At 46.6% G+C, this 27,875-nt stretch overlaps 1 protein-coding gene across 2 annotated transcripts; it reads left to right on the top strand.

Annotated features, from left to right (window-relative positions):
• On the top strand, nt 1-27,527 carry ANKRD16 (ankyrin repeat domain 16). 2 transcript variants are annotated; one of them, XM_032149668.2, is made up of 8 exons: nt 1-861; nt 1,835-2,055; nt 4,141-4,183; nt 5,536-5,644; nt 6,442-6,603; nt 9,207-9,285; nt 11,303-11,493; nt 25,298-27,527. In XM_032149668.2, exons 1-7 carry the CDS (start codon nt 548-550, stop codon nt 11,458-11,460), a joined length of 1,086 nt encoding a protein of 361 aa, XP_032005559.1. In that variant the 5' UTR covers nt 1-547; the 3' UTR covers nt 11,461-11,493; nt 25,298-27,527. The 2 variants fall into 2 exon arrangements, with proteins under 2 accessions (XP_032005559.1, XP_032005647.1); XM_032149756.2 differs by lacking the exons at nt 9,207-9,285; nt 25,298-27,527 and having other exon boundaries at nt 11,303-11,368.
• The last annotated feature ends 348 nt before the right edge of the window (nt 27,528-27,875 follow it).

Below are 27,875 nucleotides of genomic sequence, written 5' to 3'. Positions count from 1 at the left end.
GGAGGCTGGGGCGACCCTGAGGACGCGTACGGGGCAGGTCACGCTTGGGCCTGGCTGCCTCAGGAGCCACCCTTCCCGGCGCTGGGCGAGGCTGTGCGCGCCCTCCCGGACCCTCCACTTTGGGGCTCTGCGGTGTGGCGGCGCGTCCCACTCCCTCACGTGTTCAGTCCCGAATCACGTACGGGCCGCGGCAGCTCCAGGACGGCGGACGCCAGCGCTCTCGGATCCCCAGGCCCCTCCGTGCTCATCCCGGACAGCCCCGTCCCTGAGGAAAAACCGCCCCGTGCCCGGGACCGCGGCTTCTCCCACGCGGGGCAGGCCGGGGTTGTGAGGGGGCAGCCCGCCTGCGGACTAGGCCGGGGGGTGTGAGGAGGCGTCTCTGCCGGGGACAAGGCCGGGGGCGTGAGGGGCGGTTCTGCCGGGTTCGGGGCGCGCGGGGCAGGTTGCGTGAAGAGGCTCAAAGTCCCACTCGCCCTCGGCTTCTCTCTGCCCGGCCGTCGGTGTCCCGCCCGCCGCCGCCCCGCACAGCCTGGCCCGACCCGCGGCGATGGCCCAGCCCGGGGACCCGCGGCGCCTCTGCAGGCTGGTGCAGGAGGGCCGGCTGCGCGCCCTGAAGGAGGAGCTGCAGGCGGCCGGGGGCTGCCTGGGGCCTGCCGGGGATACCCTCCTGCACTGCGCCGCGCGCTACGGGCATCGGGACGTGCTGGCCTATCTGGCCGAGGCCTGGGGCATGGACATCGAGGCCACCAACCGAGACTATAAGCGGCCTCTGCACGAGGCGGCCTCCATGGGCCACCGAGACTGCGTGCGCTACCTGGTGGGCCGGGGGGCAGCGGTCGACTGCCTGAAGAAGGCCGACTGGTAGGTGTGGAGCGGAGAGACACCCCGCCTCCCCTCTACCCGCAGAGTCGTAGCGAGTTCCCTGTGCTTCTCCGTCCCCTTGGACACCATAGCTGTTCTCAGCTCCTAGTTCTCACCCCAGGCCTGCTCAGCGGCGGGGACCTCCTGCCCAACTTTCCCTTAAAACGCAGATGACCTGCAGAGTCCCTCGTTCCTGTCCTTGTGGGTTAACTGGTCGGGGCAGTCACCTCCCTTTCTAGAGCACAGAATAGTGTAGAATATAACCAAAGAGAATATTACCAAACAATGAAGTGTGTGCACTATACAGATAGCTTCCGGATGCGATGTTCTGGGGACATTTAGCTAAGTTACTTCTGCACCAATGCATTGTTTCAATTGACATTGCTCCAATCAATATCCAGAATTCCTGAGTTATACACGCGCTTGTGTGTGTAGAGCACAGTGCAGTTGTATCACATACGTGCAGCCTTGCATAACCACCACAGTCAGAGATACTCTGCTCCACCATCACACAAGCTAATTGCATTTCGTTTGTTAGATTGACACTGATTTTAGTACTCACTAGGTCAGGTTCGTTAGAGGGTGTGAACCTCTTTAGGAACATGGGGAAGTACATCTTCCCCACTGGGGCAGGGGAATAGACCTCATTATGTGTTGAGGGTTGTCTGTGGGTTTTCTTAGCTCTGCCCCAATTCACTGCTATCCTGTGAACTAGCTTATAAGCAGATTTGTCTCCCAGGCACCCTCTCCTCTAGGTACACATTCATTACAATCATTTTCCCCTTATTATTTCTCCCAGGGTCCTCACAGAAAGCACAGAGGTTGCCGGTCAAAGCTGTTTTCCTGCCTGCCAGACCCCTGAATCCTCTAGGTTTTCCATCTGTGCCAAGGCTGTGTGTGTTTTGAAGACCTGGCCCCTGGCTTCTAATGTCTCAGCTGCCTCCATCTGACAGCTTCTCCTGGTTGGCCTTAGGACTCCTCTGATGATGGCCTGCACAAGGAAGAACCTGGGGGTGATCCAGGAGCTGGTGGAACATGGCGCCAATCCACTCCTGAAGAACAAAGATGGCTGGAACAGTTTCCACATTGCCAGTCGAGAAGGCGACCCTCTGATCCTCCAGTACCTGCTCACTGTTTGTCCAGATGCCTGGAAGACAGAGAGCAAAATTAGAAGGACCCCTCTGCACACTGCAGGTACAGCCTACAGCTCTGCAGGGGAGCAGTGCACACATGTGGCTGCTTCACCCAGCACTGCCCAGCCTAATCTTGTTCAGGTCACCTTCAGGGGAAAGCAGGATTTTGGAAAACAGAAGGCAGAGAATAAGAACATCTGGGCGGGGGAGGGGGTGGGGGCGGGGGCGCGGGTGCAGTGGCTCACGCCTGTAATCCCAGCACTTTGGGAGGCCAGAAGCCCGTGGATCACCTGAGGTCAGGAGTTCAAGACCAGCCTGGCCAACATGGTGAAACCCCGTCTCTACTAAAAATACAAAAAATTAGCCGGGCATGGTGGCGGCTGCCTGTAATCCCAGCTGCCGAGGAGCTCCAGAGTCTGAGGCAGGAGAATGGCTTGAACCCAGGAGGCAGAGGTTGTACTGAGCCAAGATTGCACTACATTACACTACAGCCTGGGCAACAAGAGCAAAACTCTGTCTCAAAAAAAAAAAAAAGAGCATCTAGGGCCTTTTGGCATATAATCAATTTCTAAAGTTAACATAACTTGGCTAGCATGCTGCTGTATTAGTTTATTTTTCGTGTGTATCTGTGTTATCCTCCCGAGATTATTTGCCCATGAGCTGGTTCTGTAGTACATAATCTTTGACCTTGGGCAAGGAAATTAGTCTCTCTCTTGAGCAAGTTTCCTCATCAACCAAATAATAATGTCAGTGATGATATGTCTCAACGTTATTGCAGAGTTTAAAGAGCATGATGTATGTAAATCCTTTAGACAATGCTTGGCTATAGCACAAAGTAACTGGTTAGTGCTATTTTCTTTATCATGTTTACGTCGTTACTCTTAAAGGCAGGAGGGAAATATATGTCCTCATAACCTTAGTAACACCTACCATAGTGCTGTACATTCAAATAAATGTAGATACTCATAATTAAATACCTTAGCCCAATAACATCTAATGTAAATTTGGGTTACAGTTTTTATTATTTGGAGTAGTGATTCTTAACTCTGAATTATCTATTTGTAGATTATTTTAAATTAGTAACACGTTTCGATTTGCTCATTTGTTTGAAGAAAGTAAAAGGAAAAACAATTAGTAAAAAGTAAAATTACTGTAATTTCAGAAGTTAGATATTAAGGAGCTCAAGAGTCTAGATCAAGAAATTCAGAAAATAACTTGTAGCTTTCTAGGTAGTACATTGATTAGGATGCAGGGCTTTTAGTGTCTCTAAAAATGATCACTTGTGACATTTTATAGTGTTGCTTTTTTGTTTTGTGCTTTTTTTGAGACAGAGTCTTGCTCTGTCACCCAGGCTGGAATACAGTGGCGTGATCTCGGCTCACTGCAACCTCTGCCTCGCAGGTTCAAGCAATTCACATGCCTCAGTCTCCCGAGTAGCTGGGATTACTGGTGCGTGCCACCATGCCCAGCTAATTTTTGTACTTTTAGTAAAGACAGGGTTTCACCATGTTGGCCAGGCTGGTCTCGAACTCCTGACCTCAAGTGATCTGCCCACCTCAGCCTCCCAAAGTGCTGGGATTACAGGCATGAGCCATAGTTGGCAATTAGAGACCAATGAATCCTTTCTAAAACTTTGCAAGTAAGTAGAAAACTTTTTTTTAGCTCATGAATTATTTGACCAGTTTCTTCCCTGGAGAAACAATCAGCACTCCATCATTCACCCAAAATAGTAGAAGACAAATAGTCATAACCTTTGAGTATAGTTACTTTTAGTAGGGGAATTAAATCCAGGCTATTTTGTCATGGATTACTATTACAATGTTTTGCATTTCCTGGGCAAAAATGGACTAGCCTTGGGGATCCGCAGCACAGAAGTGTAACTTTAGGATTCAAAGTTTCCCATGAAAGTGCACGTAAAAATAAGATAATCAAGTGTTGGCTGTGTAAATATAAAGTGAAAAACATTATTGTTTACCTCTTTATCCAGTTAAATACTTATTTGTGTAGGGCGGTAACAGTGTACCCAATTTAATGACTCCTTCTTGTAAGCTATCACTAATAGAATGGGGCAGAGAGCAAAGCCAGGAGGCAGGAAGCATTTTATGTGTGCACTAAAAAGCTCTAATTCTCAGCTTTCTCCTCCCAGCAATGCATGGCCATTTAGAGGCAGTCAAGGTGCTTCTTAAGAGGTAAGAACAATGCAACAAGTCGGGGAAAATATTTGCTGGCTATGACGAAGAGTTAATATCAGTGCTACATAAAGAGCTCGGACACATTTTTAAGAAAATTAGGCTTTCAAAAGAAAAATGAACAAAAGACATAGCAGATAAAGAATATGAAACAAAAATAACTAACAAATATCTGGGAAAATGTTTTCAGTGGCAAAATCATCCATTTTTCTGTTTTTTTTCAACAAGCATTTATACATTCATTTAGCACTTAATGTAAAGTAAGCCCTGTACCAGGTGCAAGGGCCACAACAGAAACAAGACACATGTAATTTCTACCCTCCTGGAACTCACAGACTGGCAAGAAAGACAGACCGTGAAGGAGTCCCAAAAGTCCGGTGTGCATTACAAGGACTTGCAGGATCCCTACAGAACAAATAATGGGAAGACCCAATTTGGCTTAAGAGTAAAGAATCTCAGCTCCAGTGTTTAAGCTGTGACCTGAAGGAGAAAAAGAAATTAGCTGAAAGCGGGAGGCAAGGGAGCATTCCAGACAGCAATAACAGCACCCACGGATGCTCCGAACCAGGAAAAAGTGTGGTACATTTAAGAAACCGAAAGATGCCTAGAACATGCTGAAGCCTGAACAGTGAAGGGGAGGGAGAATGAATGCTATCAGCCACATTGAGGACTTTCCTTTTTTTTTTTTTTTCGGTTTTTGAGATAGAATTTTGCTTTTGTCGCCCAGGCTGGACTGCAATGGCGCAACTCAGCTCACTGCAACCTCCACCTCCCAGGCTCAAGCGATTCTCCTGCCTCAACCTCCTAAGTAGCTGGGATTGCAGGTGCATGCCACCACACCCGGCTAATTTTTTATATTTTTGGTAGAGACTGGGTTTCACCATGTTGGCCAGGCTGGTGTTGAACTCCTGACCTCAGGTAATCTACCCACTTCGGCCTCCCAAAGTGCTGGGATTACAGTCGTGAACCACCGAGCCCAGCTCAGACACAGATGTCTTAAATATTTTGGCTGTGGAATTGAGGGATGGGGTAATCAATTGATTATGAAGGATGTGGGAAAGGCAGTGGCAAGGAGTGACTTCAGGTCCTCTGGTGCAGGAAGCTGAAGAGACCAAGTGCTGTCAAGTGGGATGGAGAAGGTTAGAGGAGCAGCGGGTCTGTTGGGGAAGACCATCACGCTCCTGAAGGCTTAGTGCTCAGTTCAGACACTGAGATGGGGGAGAATAGAGAGAGCTCCACGCTCACAGGTCATTTGCACACATGCAGTCCACCTGCAGGTGATCAGGTGTCAACTGTCCCCTGGGTTTGAGGAGGTGAATTTTCTCAGCTCTTACTTGGGGTTTTGGCTCTAGGTGCCAATATGAACCAGACTACAGAGACAACTGTGGCGTCACTGCCTTGATGGATGCAATCCAGTGTGGTCACATCGACGTTGCTAGGCTGCTCCTCGATGAACATGGGGTATAAAAATGGTTGTGTTTTTATTCTTTTGGTTCTTCCTATAAATTTTAGGTCACAGGATAAGCAGAGCACATTGTTACTCAGATCCCAGGTTCCATTCCCCATCCCCTCCAAACTCTCTCTCTCAACTTGGTGACCTCTTTAAGCACCAGTGTTCCCATCTGTAAAATGGAGAGAAATTTAGTTTCTTCAGAAAGTTTTACAAGGATTAGATAATATAATGTACATAAAGCAGTTAGCAAAATATTCAGTAAATGGTAGCTGTTTTATAGCAATAATAACAACAAACTGTCTCTGCTGATAGTGCTTTGGCACCATAGCCTGGAACATTGAATCTTAACCATCTTTTTGATTAGAGAGCCCTTTTTTGAGAGCAGGGCGCGATGGCTCATGCCTGTAATCCCAGCACTTTGGGAGGCCAAAACAGGTGGGTCACCTAAGTTCAGGAATTTGAGACCAGCCTAGCCAACATGTTAAACCCATCTCTACTAAAAATATAAAAATTAGCCAGGTGTGGTGGCACACACCTGAGGCTGAGGCAAGAGACTCGCTTGAACCAAGGAGATGGAGGTTGCAGTGAGCCAAGATTGCACCACTGCACTCCAGCCTGAGCAACAGAGTGAGACATCGTCTCAAAAAAAAGAGTCCTTTGAGAATCAGACAAAAGCCGCATATCCTCCGCCCAGAGAGCTGTGCGTAAACAGCTCAGTTTTGCTGAAGTGCCAGCAGGTGCCCAGATCTAAGTTGCCCTGTTTCTTATCTTTGACCTTTGCTCCTTTCTCTCCTCTGCCCACTAGGCTTGCCTTTCAGCAGAAGACAGCCTGGGTGCCCAGGCTCTGCACAGGGCAGCCGTCACAGGGCAGGACGAAGCCATCCGATTCTTGGTCTCTGAACTTGGCGTCGATGTAGATGTGAGAGCCACATCAACCCACCTCACAGCACTTCATTATGCAGCTAAGGTTTGTTACCTCTTATAACGTTGTCCCAGCTTCCCCAACCAAGGCTTGCTTGCTCCATTGATGGGTAGCTCCGTAACCTGGTTTCTTTGGCCCCATCTCTATGGAAGAAATTGCCCATGATATTCTTCTGAAGTGGTCAGGATTCTGAAGCACTTTATCTCTTTAAATAGAAACCTGACTTGAATTTATTTCTAGGCAAAAACTTAAAAAAGGCTTTTACTCCATAAACTACCTCCCCCTCACACACAGGTTTTTGTTTTCAGGAATAATATTATTTGAAGCTATAAATACCCATTGTATGAAATTGCTGGCTCTCTATTCTTATATTGGATTTCAGAAATTAAGAACTCTTCAGCCAGGGCAAGAGAATTGCATTGGCTAGGCTCTCTGGGGTATATTGAAGATAAGCAAACGTTTTCACTGGAAAAGTAGCTGCTTTAAATGCTAGGGGCGTTTTGCATATTATCCTTAACATTATCTATTGGCTCTATTCCTTTACTTATTTTTTGTTTTTTTGTTTGTTTGTTTTTGTTTTTGTTTTGAGATGGAGTCTTGCTCTGTTGCCCAGGCTGGATTACAGGTGCGTGCCACCATACCTGGCTAATTTTTGTATTCTTAGTAGAGATGGGGTTTCACCATGTTGGCCAGGCTGGTCTCGAAATTTTGACCTTGTGATCCACCCACCTCGGCCTCCCAAAGTGCTGGGATTACAGGCGTGAGCCACCATGCCCGGCCTACTTGTTTTTCTAATCAGTTACATTCTCCTGCCTGACGTCCTGCTTTCAAGCAGCTGGGTAGATACACATGGATGTGCTCTGTGGCCACAGCGTCCTCCCATGGGAAGAGTGAACCTGGAACCTTAATTGTAGTCTCATCACATAGTAGCAGACTAACTGGCTAGACAAAGAGTGTATAAATTATTTTATAGGCCGGGCACAGTGGCTCACTCCTGTAATCCCAGCACTTTGGGAGGCCAAGGCGGGCGGATCACGAGGTCAAGAGATCGAGACCGGCCAGGCGCAGTGGCTCACGCCTGTAATCCCAGCACTTTGGGAGGCTGAGGCAGGTGGATCATGAGGTCAGGAGATCGAGACCATCCTGGCTAACATGGTGAAACCCAATCTCTACTAAAAATACAAAAAATTAGCCGGCCATGGTGGCAGGTGCCTGTAGTCCCAGCTACTAGGGAGGCTGAGGCAGGAGAATGGTGTGAACCTGGGAGGAGGAGCTTGCAGTGAGCCGAGATCGCACCACTGCACTCCAGCCTGGACGACAGAGCAAGACTGTGTCTTTAAAAAAAAAAAAAGAGAGAGATCGAGACCATCCTGGCCAACATGGTGAAACCCTGTCTCTACTAAAAAATAGAAAAAAATTAGCTGGGCGTGGTGACGCATGCCGGTAGTCCCAGCTACTCAGGAGGCTGAGGCAGAAGGATCGCTTGAACCCGGGAGGCGGAGGTTGCAGTGAGCCAAGATCATGCCATTGCACCCCAGCCAGGCAACAGAGTGAGACTACATCTCAAATCTATATATATATGTGTGTGTATATATATATATATATATATATGTATTTTTTTATTTTATAAAATATTTATAATAATAATTCCTACTAGCAGTAATAGGAATTCCCATTTATGAGAGGTTATGATCTTTTCTAGTTTATCTCTGCCCTAAAGATTTTAGCAGAGTATATTTGCTTGGGAAATTTTAGTACAAGATTTGTACTGCTCACAGCGATGGAAACTAACTGCATTGGGTCAGTAATTTGGCCCACAGAGTTGATCATCTATATTCTAATAATTAAATGTCACCAAAATATTTAATGATTTATATTAGAATTGAGAATGATACAATATCTTACTTTAGGTATGAAAATTTGGCCGGGCGCAGTGGCTCACACCTGTAATCCCAACACTTTGGGAGGCTGAGGCGGGAGGATCCCTTGAGTCCAGGAGTTTGCAATCAGTCTGGACAACATAGTGAGACCTTGTCTCTAAAAAAAAAAAAAAAAAAAAAAGAATAGGGAAAAAAAGATATGAAAATTCACTTTTAGCAATTGACTGTTTTAGAAAAGGTGCCTAATATATGTTAGAGTCTGTTTAAAGTGTGAAAGGAAAAATAAAAACTTAAGACCCCCCAACTCACTCTGCCAAAAGAAAAAAAAAATTAAGCTGAAAGCTGAGTCATGCAGAAAGCTGCCTTTCCTTTTATTCCTAAGCAGATAGCTACAGATAAAGGGTTAAATATTTCCACAGGTAATACTTTATATTCACCTTATCTTATGTAAAGTGCCAATTTACTGAGCGGAAAGAGATATTTAATGTATCATTGCCTATTCCCCCCACCTGCTCCTTTTATCCTGCAATGTGGATTCAGTAATGTGACCATACCCTCCTCCTTTTCACTCCAGCCCTCTTTTCCCCTTAAATATTGAAGCCCTCAAAATCATCTCTGGAGAGAGACACAGACCTGTCTCTCGGGTATGTCCTTAACCTTGGCAAAATAAACTTCTAAATTTATTGAGACCTGGCTCAGATACTTTTTGGTTTGCAAAAGGTTTTCTTTTATTCTCATCACAGTGATAACAACTTTGTTTCAATTCAGGAAGGACATACAAGTACAATTCAGACTCTCTTATCCTTGGGAGCTGACATCAATTCTAAAGATGAAAAAAATCGATCAGGTACCGTTTAATTTTATATATGCCTTGGAAATTAGTAAACTGAGTATAACCAATACACTTCTATATTTAAAATGTTGATTTTAATATTCTTTTTTTGTTTTTTGTTTTGTTTTGTTTTGTTTTAGTGGTAGTGGTGTTGAGACAGAGTTTCCCTCTGTTGCCCAGGCTGGAGTGCAGTGGCGCCCCATCTCAGCTCACTGCAACGTCCACCTCCTGGCTCAAGTGATTCTCGTGCCTCAGCCTCCCAAGTAGCTGGAATTACAGGCATGTACCACCATGCCTGGCTAATTTTTATATTTTTAGTACAAATGGTGTTTCCCTATGTTGGCCAGGCTGGTCTTGAACTCCTGACCTCAAACAATCTACCTGCCTTGGCCACCCAAAGTGCTGGGATTACAGGCATGAGCCACTGTGACCAGCCTTAATGTTATTCTTCTAATAGCTCAGCTACTTTTCCTTAAAACATATTTTTCTCTGCAAAGCCTTTGTATAATTGTTGTTATTATAACAGTGATGATGACTGCCACTCATTACAACTGCTGTTGTTAACCTTTGTTATTATTTTAAACTGTAACAATATACGCATCGTAAAGCAGTTTCTTTCTAATCCATGATGACACCTGCTAGCCAGGTATTGTGTCAGTTCTTCACAGGTCATCCATTTTGGAGTATATTTAGAAACTATATTCACTATGATTTTTTTTTTATTTAGAATATTCAGAAACATATTCTGAGAGCAAATTCTTTAGACTTGGACTTTAAAATAAACCCTCTAACATTCTGTGAGCCAAAGGCCATCTTGCAAGGGTTTAGTGGAATTTTTTTTTTTTTTTTGAGACAAAGTCTCGCTATGTTACCCAGTCTGGAGGGCAGTGGCACGATCTTGGCTCACTGCAACCTCCGCCTCCTGGGTTCAAGCGATTCTTCTGCCTCCCGAGTAGCTGGGACTACAGGTGCCCACCACCATGCCCAGCTAATTTTTGCATTTTTAGTAGAGACAGGGTTTCACCATGTTGGCCAGGCTGGTCTCAAACTCCTGACCTCAAGTGATCTGCCCACCTCGGCCTCCCAAAGTGCAGGGATTACAGGCATGAGCCACTGCGCCTGGCCTAGTAGGATCTTTCTGATGCTTCAAAGACTCACAGGTACCTAACTACTCACTCTAGGGCTGGAAAGGGCAGCTGCTCTGCCCAGAAAGGGACACAGCTTCTCTGCTGGAGGGAAGACAGCAGAACCACCAGTGCCCCTGAACTCAGCACACCAGGAACCTCAGTGCTGATTTCTACACCCAGAGTGGGAAGCTTGTTCAACAGTGCTTTTTTTGATTACGTGATTATATGTAGTGATATTTTTACTTACAAAGCAAATTCAATAAACCTTTTAGAAAGTTTTTTGTACCATTTAAAGTGTGTTTCTAGAGCATTCAGGAGTATGGAGAGGATGTCTCCTACATCTTGTTAACTTGCTCTGTTGCTTCTTGCTTTAGATAAGTTTGTTTTTCTTTTTTTTCTTTTTTTTTTTTGAGACAGTCTTGCTCTGTCACCCAGGCTGGAGTGCAGTGCTCACTGCAACCTCCGCCTCCCGGGTTCAAGCGATTTTCCTGCCTCAGCCTCCCGAGTAGCTGGGATTACAGGCATGCACCACCAGGCCCGGCTAATTTTTAAATTTTTATTAGAGATGGGGTTTCACCATGTTGGTCAGGCTAGTCTCACACTCTTGACCTCATGATCTGCCCACCTCACCCTCCCAAAGTGCTGGGATTACGGGCATGAGCCACCACTCCCGGCCTAGATAAATTTCTTAAATCCTCTCTAACTGGTTTGTTATATTTAAAACTATTTTCAACCCAATCAGGTTAAAAAGAAAAATATTTTGATCTAGTATAGGTGAAGTTGTGAAGATGAATTACGGAAGATATTGAAAGAATTGATATTTTTATTGGGCACTATCAACTCACGAGGTCAGTGTTGCTCCAGGGGTTGTGTTTTAAGTCCACGTGATTTTTGTCACCCCTCAGCCCTGCATCTGGCCTGTGCAGGTCAGCACTTGGCCTGTGCCAAGTTTCTCCTGCAGTCGGGACTGAAGGATTCTGAAGACATCACAGGCACCCTGGCTCAGCAGCTCCCAAGGAGAGCAGATGTCCTTCAGGGCTCTGGCCACAGCGCAATGACATAAGGATGTTTCCAAGAGGAGGCAATAAAGCTCATGGTAATTCATATCCTGCTTAAGTCAGTCACAAATTCAGCAAAACCAGTTGGAAGCCAGTTTTATATCTCCTCCGCTTCGTCCCTTCCCTCCTTCTGCATGTTCCACTCCTGCTGAGGAGTTCCCAGTGATCAGGGGGCTGAGTTCCCAGCTCTATGACAGGCACATTATGGAGTCCTGAGCACAGTCATAATCTTCCCATAGTCCATATTTCACTGTTTGTACTCTTAAAGTAGAATAGATAACGTTTGTGCGATCAGGCTGTGGGATCCTTAGAGAAGCACGTACCATGCATGAATATAATATAGTATACGCGCTTTCACAAACATGAAATATCTTATAATAACTGCTGCATGGTAAGGCTATGATAATAATAACAAAAATATCACATGCATTGCTATTAGCTTGAGCTATAAAATGCAGTTGGCCCGTTTAATTTCTTCCTTCATAAGCTTTTACTTGGCCATTACAATGGTTCACTTTTGGTTTCATAGCCAAGAAGGACATACTTATAATCTATTTACACAGGCGTTTACAAGAAATTAATAAAAACTTTTATATATTCTAAGCACTGCTAGTTAAGCTATCAAGTTTTAATCTTGAGGGTTTTTGTTTGTTTTAATAGCTAAATTCAGTATTGACCCCCTTCAAGTAATAAATACACGTAGAAAATGTAATTAAGGACCGGGCATGGTGGCCCATGCCTGTAATCCCAGCACTTTGGGAGGCTGAGGCAGACAGATCACTTAAGGCCAGGAGTTCAAGACCAGCCTGGCCAACATGATAAAACCTCATCTCTATTAAAAATACAAAAATTAGCCAGGTGTGCTGGTGCATGCCTGTAGTCCCAGCTACCAGTGAGGCTGAGGCCCGAGAATTGCCTGAACCCAGGAGGCAGAGGTTGCAGTGAGCTGAGATCGCGCCACTGCACTCGAGCCTGGGCGACAGAGCGTGACTCCGTCTCAAAAAAAAAAAAAAAAAAAAAGAAAAGAAAATGTAACTAAGATATTTACAAAACTTCTGTTAACCTGAGTTGAAGAATGGGGTTTTGTCTTTAAAACCCATTTTCTGGCCTGTCCCATCCACCCACAGAAGCCTCTGACTTAAGGAAGGAAACACTTGACATTTGGTTTTAAAAAATATTGTAGCCTCTTAAACGGAGTAAAGATAGGATGAGTCCTCAGGCATTTAGATTCTTTTTCTACTTTTTTTCCTTTTCTTTCTTTTCCTTTTTTGATCCTTTTCTCTGAATTGCAAAGAATAATTATTAGTCTAGATCAGGCTTTTTAATCATTGTATGCGTCAGTCACAAGCAACATTGAATCCTCTTGTTTAGTGTGATCCAGCAAGTGCTTATTACACACCCACCTTATTCTCAGTGTTGGGCTCGGTTTGGTACAGAGCAAGAATTTCCCGTTTGTCTTAATTATTCCCAGATGGCATCAGCGGATTCCTGTTTCTAACCACCAAATCAGTGTTCTGGTAGAAACACTCCTGTCTTGTTGCCATATCAAGTGATGTACTTTTAGCCCTTAGGTTACTGACCCTTTCAGTTCACTTACTGATCACTACCTCCTTCTAGACTTTTGCCACATGCAATAATGCACTCCTGGGTTTTTCTTTCTGCCTTTTCCTTCTCTGCCTCTGCACTCGTCCGTCAGGCCAGCCCTCCATGCTCATGCATACCAGCTTCTGTCTCCAGCATCTCCCTCATTCTGGGTTTTCTCCTGAAGCATTGTCGTCTGTGCCTCGGGTTTCAGCTACACCCTAATGTCAGTAACACTCAGATCTCTCTCTAGCCCTTAGTTTCCACTGCCTGCTTACGTTTCTGCATGGATGTTCTGAGGCCAGCTCACGATGAGTTTATTCAAAACCCAGCCTTCCCCACAACCCACTGACATATCGGCCTGCATTCCTGCCTCGGTTGATGGCATCACAGCTCACGCCACTGTGTTGGAAAGCTGGGGATCAGTCATGACTCCTCCCTCTTCGGGAGTCCCTGCAGAGGACAGCTGCTGGGCGGCTCTCTAATCTGCCTGTTCCACACCATCCCTACTGCGACTCCTGCCCAAGCTCTCACTCTCCTCCTAGAGAGTGGCAGCCATGTCTTAAATACGCCTCTCCACGTCCTCAAATCCACCCTCCACGTGGCTGCCAGGGCATTCTCACTAATGTGACCAAGGGCATTGATTGCCAATTGTGGCTTAACCTGCCTCCCAGAGCACATACTACACTTTTGCCTGGATTTCTGATTGCCTCAACTAACACCCACTTCCACCAGGGCTGTCAGCTGGTCCTAAAAGCACACCCACTCCCATGGTGAGTGTGCGTTATTAAGCTCAGTCAAAGCAGAAGTCTCAGCCAGGTGCTGTGGCTAATGCCTGTAATCCCAGTATTGTGGGAGGCTGAGGTGGGCAGATCACGAGGTCAGGAGATCGAGACCATGCTGGCCAACATGGTGAACTCCCATCTCTACTAAAAATACAAAAATTAGCCGGGCGTGGTGGCACACGCCTGTAATCCCAGCTACTTGGGAGGCTGAGGCAGGAGAATCGCTGGAACCTGGGAGTCGGAGGTTGCAGTGAGCCGAGATTGCCATGCACTCCAGCCTGGTGACAGAGCGAGACTCTGTCTCAAAAAAAAAAAAAAAAAAAGTCGCTGAAAAGAGATGCAAAGAGGTGAAAATTGTAATGACTTGAAAATAGCGAGGACCTAACATATATTACCAAAAAAATTTATATGAGAAAATACACAAGACAAGATGGAAAGGATCACAAAATGGAAACAAGATGGCAAAAGTCAGGCTAAAGAAGCTGGAGGGAACTATAGGGAGGGTGCTCAGACAGTGAGAAGAGGGAGGAGCAAGCACTGAATTTAACCCAGGACGTTGCTAGAATCCACCAGCAGGTGGCAGGCCAGAAAGATGTCCCTTTTAATCTCCCAGACTTGTTTGTAAGGCCTATTGTAAAATACAAAAGATAGTAAAGGAGAAAACAAAAATAATCTATAGTTCCACCACCCAGATGGAACCACTCTTATTTCCCCTTAGTCTTTCAAAATGCATATAGGGCTGAGCACGGTGGCCCCTACCTATAATCCCAGCACTTTGGGAAGCCGAGGCGGGCAGATCACTTGAGGTCAGGAGTTCAAGACTAGCCTGGCTAATATGGTGAAACCCCATCTCTACTAAACATATAAAAATTGGCCAGGAGTGCTGGGCACGGTGGCTCACACCTGTAATCCCAGCACTTTGGGAGGCTGAGGCAGGCGGATCATGGTGTCTGGAGATCGAGACCATCCTGGCTAACCCGGTGAAACCCTGTCTCTACTAAAAATACAAAAAAGTTAGCTGGGCATGGTGGCACACGACTGTAGTTCCAGCTACTTGGGAGGCTGAGGCAGGAGAATTGCTTAAACCCGGGAGGTGGAGGTTGCAGTGAGCTGAGATCATGTCACTGCACTCCAGCCTGGGCGACAGAGCAAGACTGTCTCAAAAAAAAAAAAAATTAGCCAGGTGTGGTAGGTCACACCTGTAGTCCCAGCTACTTGGAAGGCTGAGGCATAGAATCGCTTGAACCCAGGAGGCAGAGGCTGCAGTGAGCCGAGATCACGCCACTGCACTCCGGCCTGGGCGACAGAGTGAGACTCCCTCTCAAGAAATAAAAAATAAAATGCAGGGCCGGGCGCGGTGGCTCATGCCTGTAATGCCAGCACTTTGGGAGGCCAAGGAGGGCAGATCACGAGGTCAGGAGATCAAGACTATCTTGGCTAACACGGTGAAATCCCGTCTCTACTAAAAATACAAAAAATTAGCCGGGTGTGGTGGTGGGCACCTGTAGTCCCAGCTACTCGGGAGGCTGAGGCAGGAGAATGGCGTGAATCCAGGAGGTGGAGCTTGCAGTGAGCCGAGATTGCGCCAGTGCACTCCAGCCTGGGCGACAGAGTGAGATTCCATCTCAAAAAAAATACATAAATAAAAAATAAATAAAATACATACAGTTGAGCTGATGCTGCACACTGCAGTTTTTCCCTTAACTTTATTTATTTATTTTGGAGACAGTCTTGCTCTGTCACCCAGGTGGGGGTACAGTGGCACAATCTCGGCTCACTGCAGCCTGCACCTCCTGGGTTCAAGCAATTCTCGTACCTCAGCCTCCTGAGTAGCTGGGATTACAGGCGCCCTCCACCATGCCTGGCTAATTTTTGTATTTTTAGTAGAGACAGGTTTCACCATGTTGGGCAGGCTGGTCTCAAACTCCTGACCTCGAGTGATCCGCCCGCCTCAGCCTCCCAAAGTGCTAGGTTTACAGGTGTGAGCCACCACGCTTGGCCCTCTAACTTTATATTACAAGCCAATCCTAATGCTCTTTAAAACTTTGTGAATGTCGTGTTTCATGGCCATCTTATGCTCCATCGTATTACTGTCCATGTTGAGTCTTGTGTGTTGCCTCTTTCATTGGTTTCCATTTTCTTTTAAAGATGTAGACGGAGTAATCTCTGTCAAATTCAACTGGAGGCAAGGGCGGCAGGTTGGGGATGGAAACGGCTGTTGGATTTGATCACCGGAGGTTGGGCTGCGTGAGTGGGTGGGAGATATGGGCTGCACAGGGGCCTGAGCAACTCTGTGCGCCCTTGGCTGCGTTGTGTGGTGAAGGAAAGGAAAGAAGAAAGCGGTTTGACAGGACAGTAGTTTTCTCCGAGAGGGTGAGTGAGGGGATGAGCATGTGGCATGTTTACAGACTGGGAAAGGAGCCCAGAGAGGGAGGAAGCCAGCAGTGAGGGAGTGAGGGCTCTGTGGGATAAGGCCCTTTGGAAGGTGCGGGAAGTAGGCTTAGAAGCCCTTGGGAAGCTCAGCTCCAGAGGCAAAAGGAGAGTTTCCTTCTCAGAGGCATGAAGGAAAGAAGCAGGGCAAGGAGGAAGGAAAAAGTTCAAGGCAGAGCCCACATGGGCGCCTCATTGAATGCCAGTATCTAGGAGGGTGGGGGATTTGTGGAGCACATTTATTACGTTTCCTACAACAGTGGATAATAATATAGACATATTTGGCAGTTTTTACGCTTTTTAAAATTACACTCTTTCAGTTGGAAAGAGTGATGTGATTTTTATTTATTTATTTATTTATTTTATTTTATTTTTTTTGAGACGGAGTCTAGCTCTGTCGCCCAGGCTGGAGTGCAACAGCGCAGTCTCGGCTCACAGCAACCTCTGCCTCCCGGGTTCAAGCGATTCTCCTGCCTCAGCCTCCTGAGTAGCTGGGATCACAGGCGCATGCCTCCACACCTGGCTAATTTTTCTATTTTTAGTAGAGACAGGGTTTCTCCATGTTGGTCAGGCTGGTCTCGAACTCCCGACCTCAGACGATCCGCCCACCTTGGCCTCCCAAAGTGCTGGGATTACAGGTGTGAGCCACCGCGCCTGGCCACGTGACGTGATTTTTATCGAGAAGGAAACAAGATGGAAGTGAGGGCTGGCCTCTGCCGATCGTGGTGATGACAGGGACTTGATTGGCCTGTGTGATTAACCCACCCTGCGGCATTTGCAGAACCTGCCTCCTTCCACCATGCTGAAAATGTGATTGACTTGATACTGAGGACAGACCTGGGTGCTCCTGGGAAAGCACGGGGAGTGGATGCATTTATCAGCCCATGCTCTGTGCAGCTTCTGGCCTGAGCACAGCAACAGGAGGGGCCTGCAGGCATTTCGACCAACATGACACCTCTCTTGGCTTCACCATAGGTGAACCAGGTCTCTTGTTCCCTCTTCCCACTCTGGAAGGCCCAGCGCATCCTGAAGGGGAGTGACACCCTGGGGGTATTTGAAACAACATTTTAAAAATAGCAATGGCCAGGCACCGTGGCTTACGCCTGTAATCCCAACACTTTGGGAGGCCAAGGCAGGTGGATCGCTTGAGGTCAGGAGTTTGAGACCAGCCTGGACAACATGGTGAGACCCTGCCTCTACAAAAAATACAAAAAATTATCTAGGCGTGGTGTGCCCGTAGTCCCAGCTACCAAGGAAGCTGAGGTGGGAGAATTGCTTGAGCCCAGGCAGTCAAGGCTGCAGTGAGCTATGATTGCACTACTGTATTCCAGCCTGGGTGACAGAGCAAAACCCTGTTTCAAAAAAAAAAAGCAGTAGGGAGGGAATGAGGACTGGCTGGTGCCCAGACAGAGTCGCAGGGAAGAGAGGCCCAGAGCCAAAGCTGACCTCACTGCATGGGTGCACTGGGGGCCTCTGTGAAGGGGTCGGTGACGAGCTGGATGAAGATCAGAGCAGATTTGAGAGAGAATGGGAAGGCAGAACCTGGAGCTGGAAAATGAAGCAGTGGAGAGGGATGTGGATCGATGTTTTGGTTTTTTTAATGGAGCAGATTACAGTTTACAGATTGCTGAGAGAATGGTCCAACAGACAGGAAGTGAGGAGGAAGAATGAGTCTAATGTCCGTACGAAGCAACTAGAGTCTTGTTAAAATGCAGATTCCTTCAAACCTGGGGATCCTGAAAAAAAAGAAAAATGCAGATTCTCAGAGGGAGAGAGTCCAGGGGTGCGGGGGCCAGTCAAAAAAACTACCTAGTGGATACTATGCTCACTGTCTGAGTGATGCGATCCTTACTGCAGACCTCAGCATCACGCAATATACCCAGGTAACAAACCTGCACATGTACCCTCTGTATTTAAAATAACAGTTGAAATTAGAAACTTTTAAAGATCCAGATTCCCACTCACCCACCCCTCCCCCCAGCAACCCCCAGCTGCTTCCAGCTAGTTCCCAGGGGCAGCCATGGCTGCTGCATTGAGTAGCTTCTTGTGCATGAGGGGAAATACTCGTGTTCACACTGCTGGTTCCTCCCCAGCTTCAAGAGGGAAAGCTGAGCAGAAGGGCGCTGAGCAGGAGCTGGGGCACTTGGTGCTGGGAGACACCAGGCTGTCTTCTAGGTGCTTCGACTTCTCAGTGAAATAGGAAAGCAGGTGATCAGCCAAGAGTGAGGATGTGGTATGGGAGGTCTGAGGAGTTAGGGAAGGGTGTGAAATAGTCTGTTAGGGGAGCAAAGGCCTGGGCAGTGCTTCTCAGGCCCCCACTTGCTGGACACAGGTGGCTGGGCAGCCCCAGAGAGCTTGGCCTTTAGGTCCAGGGTGGAGTCTAGAAATTTGCATTTCTTTTGTTCTTTTCCTTTTTGTAATGGTTTTACTGAGATATAATTGGTACACAAAGCTGCACATCCTTGATATATACAGTTTGATTAGTTCAGACATATTTGTGCACCCAGGAAACTATCACCACAGCCAAGGCAGTAAACACATCCCTCGCCTCCAAAAGCAGGGTATGTAATCTTTTGGCTCCCCTGGGCCACATTGGAAGAAGGATAATTGTCTTGGGCCACACATAAACTACAGTATCACTAAAGATAGCTGATGAGCTTTAAAAAAAAAAAAAATCGCAAAAAACCTCAATGTGTTAAGAAAGTTTACAAATTTGTGTTGGGCCACATTCAAAGCCACCTGAGCCACAGGTTGGACAAACTTGTCCAAAAGTTTCTTCCCACCCCTTTGCTTTTTTTGTCTTTTTGTGGTATTGTGTCTGGAATTTATTCCTTCTGGTGGGTTCTTGGTCTTGCTGACTTCAAGAATGAAGGCACAGACCTCGCGGTGACTGTTACGATCTTAAAGATGGCATGTCCGGAGTTGTTCGTTCCTCCTGGTGGGTTCGTGGTCTTGCTGACCTCAGGAATGAAGCCGCAGACCCTCGCGGTGGGTGTTACAGCTCTTAAAGGTGGCGTGGACCCAAAGAGTGAGTAGCAGCAAGATTTATTATGAAGAGTGAAAGAACAAAGCTTCCACAGTGTGGAAGGGGGTTGCCGCCGCTGGCTGGGGGTGGCCAGCTTTTATTCCCTTATTTGTCCCTGCCCACATCCTGCTGATTGGTCTATTTTACAGAGTGCTGATTGGTGCATTTACAATCCTTCAGCTAGACACAGAGTGCTGATTGGTGCATTTTTACAGAATGCTGATTGGTGCATTTACAGTCCTTTAGCTAGACACAGAGTGCTGATTGGTGCATTTTTACAGAATGCTGATTGGTGCATTTACAGTCCTTTAGCTAGACAGAAAAGTTCTCCAAGTCCCCACTCGACCCAGGAAGTCCAGCTGGCTTCACTTCTCAATCCTCCCTCTAAACAGGACACCCCAGCTGCTATTGGGAATTGGGCGATGACCACTCTAGCTACTTCCTGCTGGATAGGCGCAAAGAAGGGGCCCTGCAGTTGAAGCATCCTCCAGAGGGGAACTCTTTAGGCCAGTGGAAGGGCCAGCGGGTTGGTCCAGGGATCCTCAGTAGAAGTTGTTAGTTGAGCTCATTTGGGGTTCCATTTGTAAGACCATCTGTAGCTTGATGGCCTCAATCCTAGAGGAAACAAATTTGGCAAGGAGGTTAAAAATACAGGGCCTGAAGGCGAGTAATAGCAAGATGGCTGTCACGGGACCTAGAAAGGGGAAAAGTCATGTCACCCAACTCCAGAGGTTGGTATGAGAGTTTGAAAGGCGTTGTCTGATTTCAGAAGCCTTTTCCTGTAAATGCCAGGCAACATCTCATTCTATCCCTCACTGGTTAGTGTAAAAGCAGCACTCTTACCCTAAGAAGGTGCAAAGTCCTCCTTAGCAGTGAGGCGGTCTAGGCCTCGGTGGTTTTGGAGAGTCACTGCTGCCAGAGTCTATTTGGGATTGTAGTTACTATCCTTACTGGATAGATTTCATTATTTCTTGCAAACTGTCTGAGAAATTGTTTGATCGTGTTTGGTAGTAGGATAATGAAGTAGATAAACCTGCTATTCCGGTTCCTGTAGCAATGGCCATTCCTAATCCTATAAGTAGGGGTATTAGTTGTATGGCTCTGCGCTGATGGACTTGAGCTTTGAGGGGCACTGATAGGGTCTGATTTCCATAAGATTAGAGGTTGGGATAATACATGTTACACTGTTAACTTTTAGCAAACTTTACTTTTGTTGAAAACCTTGTAAGTTTGGGATTTTAATTTTTCTTTGCTTAATAAAACCTCGTTCAGTCCATATTAACTTAGAATTGGTATAGATGGCTCCTTCCTGATTCTGTAAGTACTTTAAAGTTTGGCTGAGTGCAAACAGCTCGCACGTTTGAGCAGACCAATTATTAGGCAATTTTCCTAACTGTTTCTAGAAGAGTTTCCTTATCATTGTGTCCTTTTTCCTTAATCTCCGAGGAGGAACCATCTATTGTCCTGTCCTGAAGGGAGTTCCTCCTAGGTCTGGTTGAACCTTTGTATGGTAATTAGTTAAGATTTAGATCCCCTGTTAGGAAACCTGCTGGGTTAAGGATTTTTTATAGGGAGGCTATGGATTGTCAGTGTCCTCAGTGCTTTCGGGCTATGCCTTTGCTTACACTGACAACAAGGTGTGATTGGAGTGTTATAGGGTAACAGAAAAGAACTTCAATTATCAATTATAGATTTTAAATTTACCCTGGCTTTTAAGGGAATAGGGTACACTGTTTTTTCTTTACTATTTCCGTCTCTCTTTCTTTCTCTTTGACTTCTTCTTTGTCTTTCTCTCTCCTTCTGACTCCCTCTTTGTCTCTTCCTCTTTCTTTGACTTTCTGTTTCTCTCTGACTCTTCTTTGTCTGTCTCTTCCTCTCTCTCCTCTCTTTGACTTTCAGCCTCTCTGTCTCTTCTTCTCTCTCTCTCCCTCTTTGACTCCTTTGTCTCTGTCCCTTCCTCTCTCTCTCTCTCTGTCTCTTTTGTCTCTGTCCCTTCCTCTCTCTCTCTCTCTCTGTCTCTTTCTCTCTTTCCTTTCTGCTGGTCTTTCCCTGCCTCCGCCAGCCACTTATGCTGCTGTTCTCCCCTCTCCTTCACTTTTTTGACGGTTTCGGCAGCGTAAGACCTGCCACCTCCTTGGGTTTTGGCACTGCGTGCAATAACTCCATGATTTCCTTGTAGTATTTAATGGGGGTTCCCCAGAGGTTGGGAACGCTCTTTCTTTCCATATTGCAGCATGGGCATGTAGGATTAGATAAGCATACTTGCTATCTGTATACACATTTATTCTTCTTCCCTTTCCCAGTTCTAAGGCTCAGGTAAGTGCCACTAGTTCTGCTAACTGCACGCTGGATCCTGGGGGGAAGAGGCTTACTTTCAAGTACTGTTACATCACTAACTATGGCATAACCTGCCCTTCATATTCCATTCTCCACCACAAATGAACTTTCATCAGTATATAGGTTAAGGTCAGGATTAACTAAGGGGACTTCTAAGAGATCATCTCGGGTGGCGTTAAGTCTGGACTATAATTTGGTGGCAGTCATGCTCGATTGGTTCCCCATCCTCTGGGAGAAAAGTGGCAGGGTTGAGGACCACACACGAACGTATTTGAAGCACTGGTCCCTCAAGGAGTAGCGCCTGGTATCTAAGTAGGCGGTTGTCTGATAACCATAAGCTTCCTTTGGCACCTATTATGCCATTTACATCATGAGTAGTCCAGACAGTGAGATCCTTTCCTGGTATTATTTTGATAGCCTCTGACACTAAGACGGCCACAGCCGCAACTACCCGTAAACAGTGAGGCCAGCCTTTTGCTACTGCATCAGTTTCCTTACTTAGGTATGCCACTGGTCGTGGGGTTGTCCCACGAGTCTGAGTAAGGACCCCAAGAGCTATCCCTGCTCTCTCTCTGATGTATAAAGAGAAGTTTTGTCCTGTGGGAAGGCTTAAGGCTGGAGCTTGAGTTTGTTCCTTCCAATGCCCAGACTTCAGGGCTGATTCCCTCCTCAAGCAGGGGACAATAAATGGGTAATTTGCCCCCCATATTCATGTAGATAATAGCTTCAGCTTTGGCTAATATGTCCCTCCCTAATAAGGGTATGGGACTTTCAGGCATAACAAGAAAGGCATGTGAAAAGAGCAAAGTCTCCCAATTACAACTGAGGAGGTGGGAGAAATACCTGGTTATGGGCTGTCCCAGGATTCCTTGGATGGTAACGGACCTTGAGGACAGCTGTCCGGGACAGGAGATTAACACTGAGAAGGCCATGCCAGTATCCAGGAGGAAGTCGAATTCCCGGCCCTCAATGGTTAAAGGTACCTGGGGCTCAGTGAGGATGATGCCATGAGCTGGCGCTTGCCCCGGGCACCTTCAATCCTGTTGTTGGATCATCTGGTTGGGGGCTTCTGGCCCAGAGAACCTTTGTCCTCTGGGGCAGTGCACCTTCCAGCGATTGCCTCGGCATAGTGGACATAGGCGAGGGAGCAGCTTGTTTCTCATTGGACAATCTTTTTTAAGGTGTCCTTGCAAACCACACTGGTAACAAGCCCTACCAGGTGATTGGCCTGCTCCATTTTCTGTCCTCTCTGAACCACCAAGGTTGGTTTGTCTGAGGGCCGTGACTAAGGCTGCAGCCTTTCTCTGATCTCACTTTTCAGCCTATTCCTCTTGGTCCTTATTATAGAACACTGAGGTTGCCAGGTTTAATAATGCCTCTAGATTTTGTTTAGGGCCCAGGGCTCGCTTTTGGAGCTTTCTCCTGATATCTGCGGCTGATTAGATAATAAACTTATCTTTTAGGATCAATTGACCCTCGAGTGAGTTGGGCGACAGGGGAGTATATTTTCTTAAGGCCTCCCGTAGCCGCTCGAGGAAGGCAGAAGGATTTTCTTCCTTTCCCTGAGTTATGGTGGACATCATCGAATAATTCACGGGCTTTTTCCTAATTCTCCTTAGTTCTTCTAGAACACAGATCAGCAGATGTTTACGACTCCAGTACCCATGGTCTGAGTTGAGGTCCCAGTGGGGATCCATACTGGGGATGGCTTGCTGACCAGTAGGAAATTTGTCCCTTTCTTCAGCTGTCATTCTATCATTTACTGACTAAGATACCAGGCATCTCCCAACTCTCAGGCTGCAGCTAAAGCCTCATTCTTTTCATTAAAGGCCAGGGTTTGATCTAACAGTAGCATGACATTGCTCCAGGTGAGATCGAAAGTTTGCCCTAGACCCTGTAGGACATCTATATACCTATCAGGATCATCTGAAAACTTCCCCAGGTCTACCTTGATCTGCTTTAAATCAGAGGAGAAGGGGACATGTACCCAGGTAAGGCCAAATTCCCCTCCCCGTACAGCTTGAAGAGGACATAACCAATAGTGGGGGGCAGGGGGGGTTGTGGTCCCTTGGAGATTTCTTTGCTTGTTTTCTTCTGGGCGGGGGAGATTAGAGGAGGATTATCATTAATAGGAAGGGGAGCTATAGGGAGGCTAGGATATGGGGGTAAGCTGAGACGTCCTCTTGTGGGATATAAATTGCAAGCTTTGCATAGTTGTGGATTCTCCTTCAATGAAAAGAAAGCTTGGACATAAGGTATTTCACTCCATTTGCCTTCCCTCTTACAGAAAAGGTCAAGCTGCAGGATAGTATTGTAATTTATACTTCTGTCAGGTGGCCATTTTTCCCCATCAAAGAAAGAATATTGGGGCCAGGCTGTAGCGCAGGAAAAAATGAGCCACCTCTTTTTCAGGGTTTGTGCATCAAATTGGTCCGAATGGTTTAGGATGCATTTCAAGGGTGAGCCTGTTGATGCCTGAGTGTTTCCCACCTGGGTCGCCAAAATGTGTCCAGAATTTATTCCTTCTGGTGCATTCTTGGTCTCGCTGACTTCAAGAATGAAGCCATGGACCTTGCAGTGAGTTTTACAGTCTTAAAGATGGCACGTCCGGAGTTATTTGTTCCTCCCAGTGGGTTTGTGGTCTTGCTGACTTCAGGAATGAAGCCGCAGACCCTCACAGTGAGTGTTACAGCTCTTAAAGTTGGCACGGACCCAAAGAATGAGCAGCAGCAAGATTTATTATGAAGAGCAAAAGAACAAAGCTTCCACAATATGGAAGGGGACCCAAGTGAGTTGCCACTGCTGGCTGGAGGTGGCCAGCTTTTATTCCCTTATTTGTCCCCACCCACATCCTGCTGATTGGTCCATTTTACAGAGTGCTGATTGTTGCATTTACAATCCTTTAGCTAGACACAGAGCACTGATTGGTGCATTTTTACAGAGTGCTGATTGGTACATTTACAATCCTTTAGCTAGACAGAAAAGTTCTCCAAGTCCCCACTTGACCCAGGAAGTCCAGCTGGCTTCACCTCTCAGTATGAACCTTTAATATGAGCTCTGCCCTCTAACTTTGTGAGCGCACAGCAGAGTAACATTCACTGCAGGCCTCGTGCTGCCCACTCATCTGGAGGACTGATTCTTCTGGCACAGGGGAAACTCGATCTGAATTGAGGGCAGCTCCCCCTTCCCTCTCCTGTGGGATCTGCATGTCTCCCAAGTTCCGAGGTAATGCTGGTGTGGACACTGCATTGGGGAGGCCTCGTGTTGAAAGCCCACAGAGTCAGGGACGTGGCAGGATCACCGGCTGTATAGGGGCAGCTGAGGGTCCCTGTCCTGCAGTTTTCTCCACCACAGTCAGCTGCTCTGGGACAGTAGGTGGAAAGTCAGAATTCACTAAGATGGGGACTTTTCCAGGCAAACAAACAGAAGGGTCATTTAGCACAGCGTCTGGTACAGGGGAAATGCCCAAAACACACAGCTTGTTACTATCTAGCGCCAGCCTCCCCTTCCCTCCTCCCTTCCAACTGTGCATGGGACTCTCCCTCTCTGACTGTGCAGCATGTAGAGCCAGGCCCTGTGGCCAGCAGCCCTGAGTCCAGCTGTGGGAACTTGCACTAGCTGCTTGCCCTCTCTGAGCTTCAGTTTCATCTGTAAACTGAGATGATAATAACTCTTTCTTCACAGAGTTGCCAGGAGCCTGAGCACTTTTCAGTTTTCAGCTCAGAGAAAGCCAAGTGCAACTTGCTTCAGTCATCCTGAACCTGAATTCAACCAACCGCAGCTGCCTACGTTTGACCCCAGCGAGACCAAAGTTGTATATCTGAGGTGTACCAGTGGCGAAGTCAGTGCCACATCTGCACTGGCCCCCAAGGTCAGCTCCCTGGGTCTGTCTCCAAAAATGGTTGCTGATGACATCACCAGCCATTGACTGGAAGAATCTGAGGATGACAGTGAAACTGACCAGCCACAACAGACAGGCCCAGATTGAGGTGGTGCCTTCTGCCTCTGCCCTGATGGTCACAACCCTCAGGAACCACCAACAGACAGAAAGAAACACAAAAAACATGAAACACAGTGGAAGCACCACTTTTGATGAGATTGTCAACATTGCCCAACAGATGCAGCACCAGTCTTTAGCCAGAGAACTCTCTGGAACCATTAAAGAATTCCTTGGGGCCGGGCGCAGTGGCTAATGCCTTAATCCCAGCACTTTGGGAGGCCGAGGCGGGAGGATCATGAGATCAGGAGGTCAAGACCATCCTGGTTAACACGGTGAAACCCCGTCTCTTACTAAAAATACAAAAAAATTAGCCAGGCATGGTGGTGGGAGCCTATAGTCCCAGCTACTCAGGAGGCTGAGGCAGGAGAATGGTGTGAACCCCAGAGGCGGAGCTTGCAGTGAGCTGAGTTTGCGCCACTGCACTCCAGCCTGGGCGACAGAGCGAGACTCCGTCTCAAAAAAAAAAAAAAAAAAAAAAAAAAAAAAAAAAAAAAAAACGGAATTCCTGGGAACTGCCCAGTCCGTCAGCTGCAATGTTGATGGTATCACAGATGATACCAACAGTGAAGCAGTGGAATGCCCAGCTAGTTAAAGAGTAAAGGAAAATATTTTCACAGAGGGTTATCTGATAACCAAGAAAAAAAAGACATTTCATCTAAGCCACTTAACACCGTGTCTGACGTGTAGTAAATAATGAATGTCAATGATTCTCAAAGAACCCAGGAATAGAAAAAGCATTTAATAAAAATTAGCTCTTGGCATAATCTCTTCATCCATGCCCAGCAGAGCCGTCAGATGTCTTCCAGGTTCACGAGAATTCATTTCTCTGCCCCTGTTCCCGCTTTGCACTTTGTAGCAATTACCACATGGTTCGCCTTATGTTAGAACTATTTGTATAAGTGGTAGTCAAGGCCACTGAGTCATGCATTCCTGGAGGTCAGTTACTATTTCTTTTTTTAAGACAGAGTCACTCTGTCGCCCAGGCTGGAGTGCAGTGTACGATCTCGGCTCACTGCAACCTCCGCCCCCTGGTTTCAAGTGATTCTTCTGCCTCAGCCTCCCAAGTAGCTGGGATTACAGGCTCCCACCACCACGCCCAGCTAATTTTTGTATTTTTAGTAGAGACAGGGTTTCGCCATGTTGGCCAGGCTGATCTCAAACTCCTGACCTCAGGTGATCCACCTGTCTCGGCCTCCCAAAGTGCTGGGATTACAGGTGTGACCACTGAGCCCAGCCTGGGTCAGTTACTATATCTTACTCACAAACCCCAGAAGGCTGCACGCAGCTCCTGCACATGGTACGCCTTCAAGGAATTACCCATGGATTTGAATAAGGTTATATATGATGTAACACTCATGCGCTTTATTTCATTTTTAGTGAGTTTATATTCTAAAACATTTGCTCCTGGTGAAAAATAATTCAGACAGTGCAAATAAAGATTATTCCAAATAGGATCATATAATACTCTTGCAACTTTTTAAACTGAGTGCATTGTTTCTCATTAGTTCTTTTTGTTTTGTTATTTTCATTTTCTCATTAGTTCTTAAAGATCTACCTCATTCTTTTTAACTTTGCATAATGCTGCATTCTTTCTGACATTCCATCTTTCAGAAGTGCCACAATTTGTCTAAGCTGTTCCCTATTTCTGGACATTTTAAGACATTCTAGGGTTTTTTAAGTTATTATAAACAGCAGTGCCATGGACACATCTTTGTGTCCTTCTGGGAATGACTGGAAGATAAATTCCTAGAAGCGGATCAAAGGATCTGTCCATTGTTTTAGGTTGCCAGCTGTATCAGTTACAGTTCAGTTAGCAGAGACTAGCATTCATTGCAGCCAGCTTATGCAGAAGGAGATTTGTTACAGGGTCCTGATGGTACACAGAATTGTCAGGAAGGCTCGAGAACAAATCTCGTTGAACTTTCAGGGACGATATCAAGGGCTGTATTTCAGAACTAGGCCTCAAAAAGAAGTGCCTTTTCAATCAGGAAAATCTTTGCCAGTATAGGAACCTGCTGCCTTCACTTCCAACGCCAGAAGCTTGCTGTCTTCATCTGCTACGGTTGAGAGGCCAAATGATCAGAAAACACTCCACAGAAAATCACTTGTAGCCATTGCCAGTGGAAGCAGAAATACGACTTTTGCTTCTGCTTTCCAAAACTCAAGCAATTAGCAGAATCCAACTCACAACTCAAAATCTGGACCTATGAGAGCCCGGGGCATGTAGCTGGTAACTTCCCTGTGTCTGCAGTGTGGGGCTCA

Source organism: Hylobates moloch, unplaced genomic scaffold, assembly GCF_009828535.3.
Source record: "Hylobates moloch isolate HMO894 unplaced genomic scaffold, HMol_V3 SCAFFOLD_2, whole genome shotgun sequence".
NCBI classification, from domain to species: domain Eukaryota; kingdom Metazoa; phylum Chordata; class Mammalia; order Primates; family Hylobatidae; genus Hylobates; species Hylobates moloch.
Note: the sequence above shows the minus strand (reverse complement) of the source record. Positions and strands in the feature narration are given on the sequence as shown.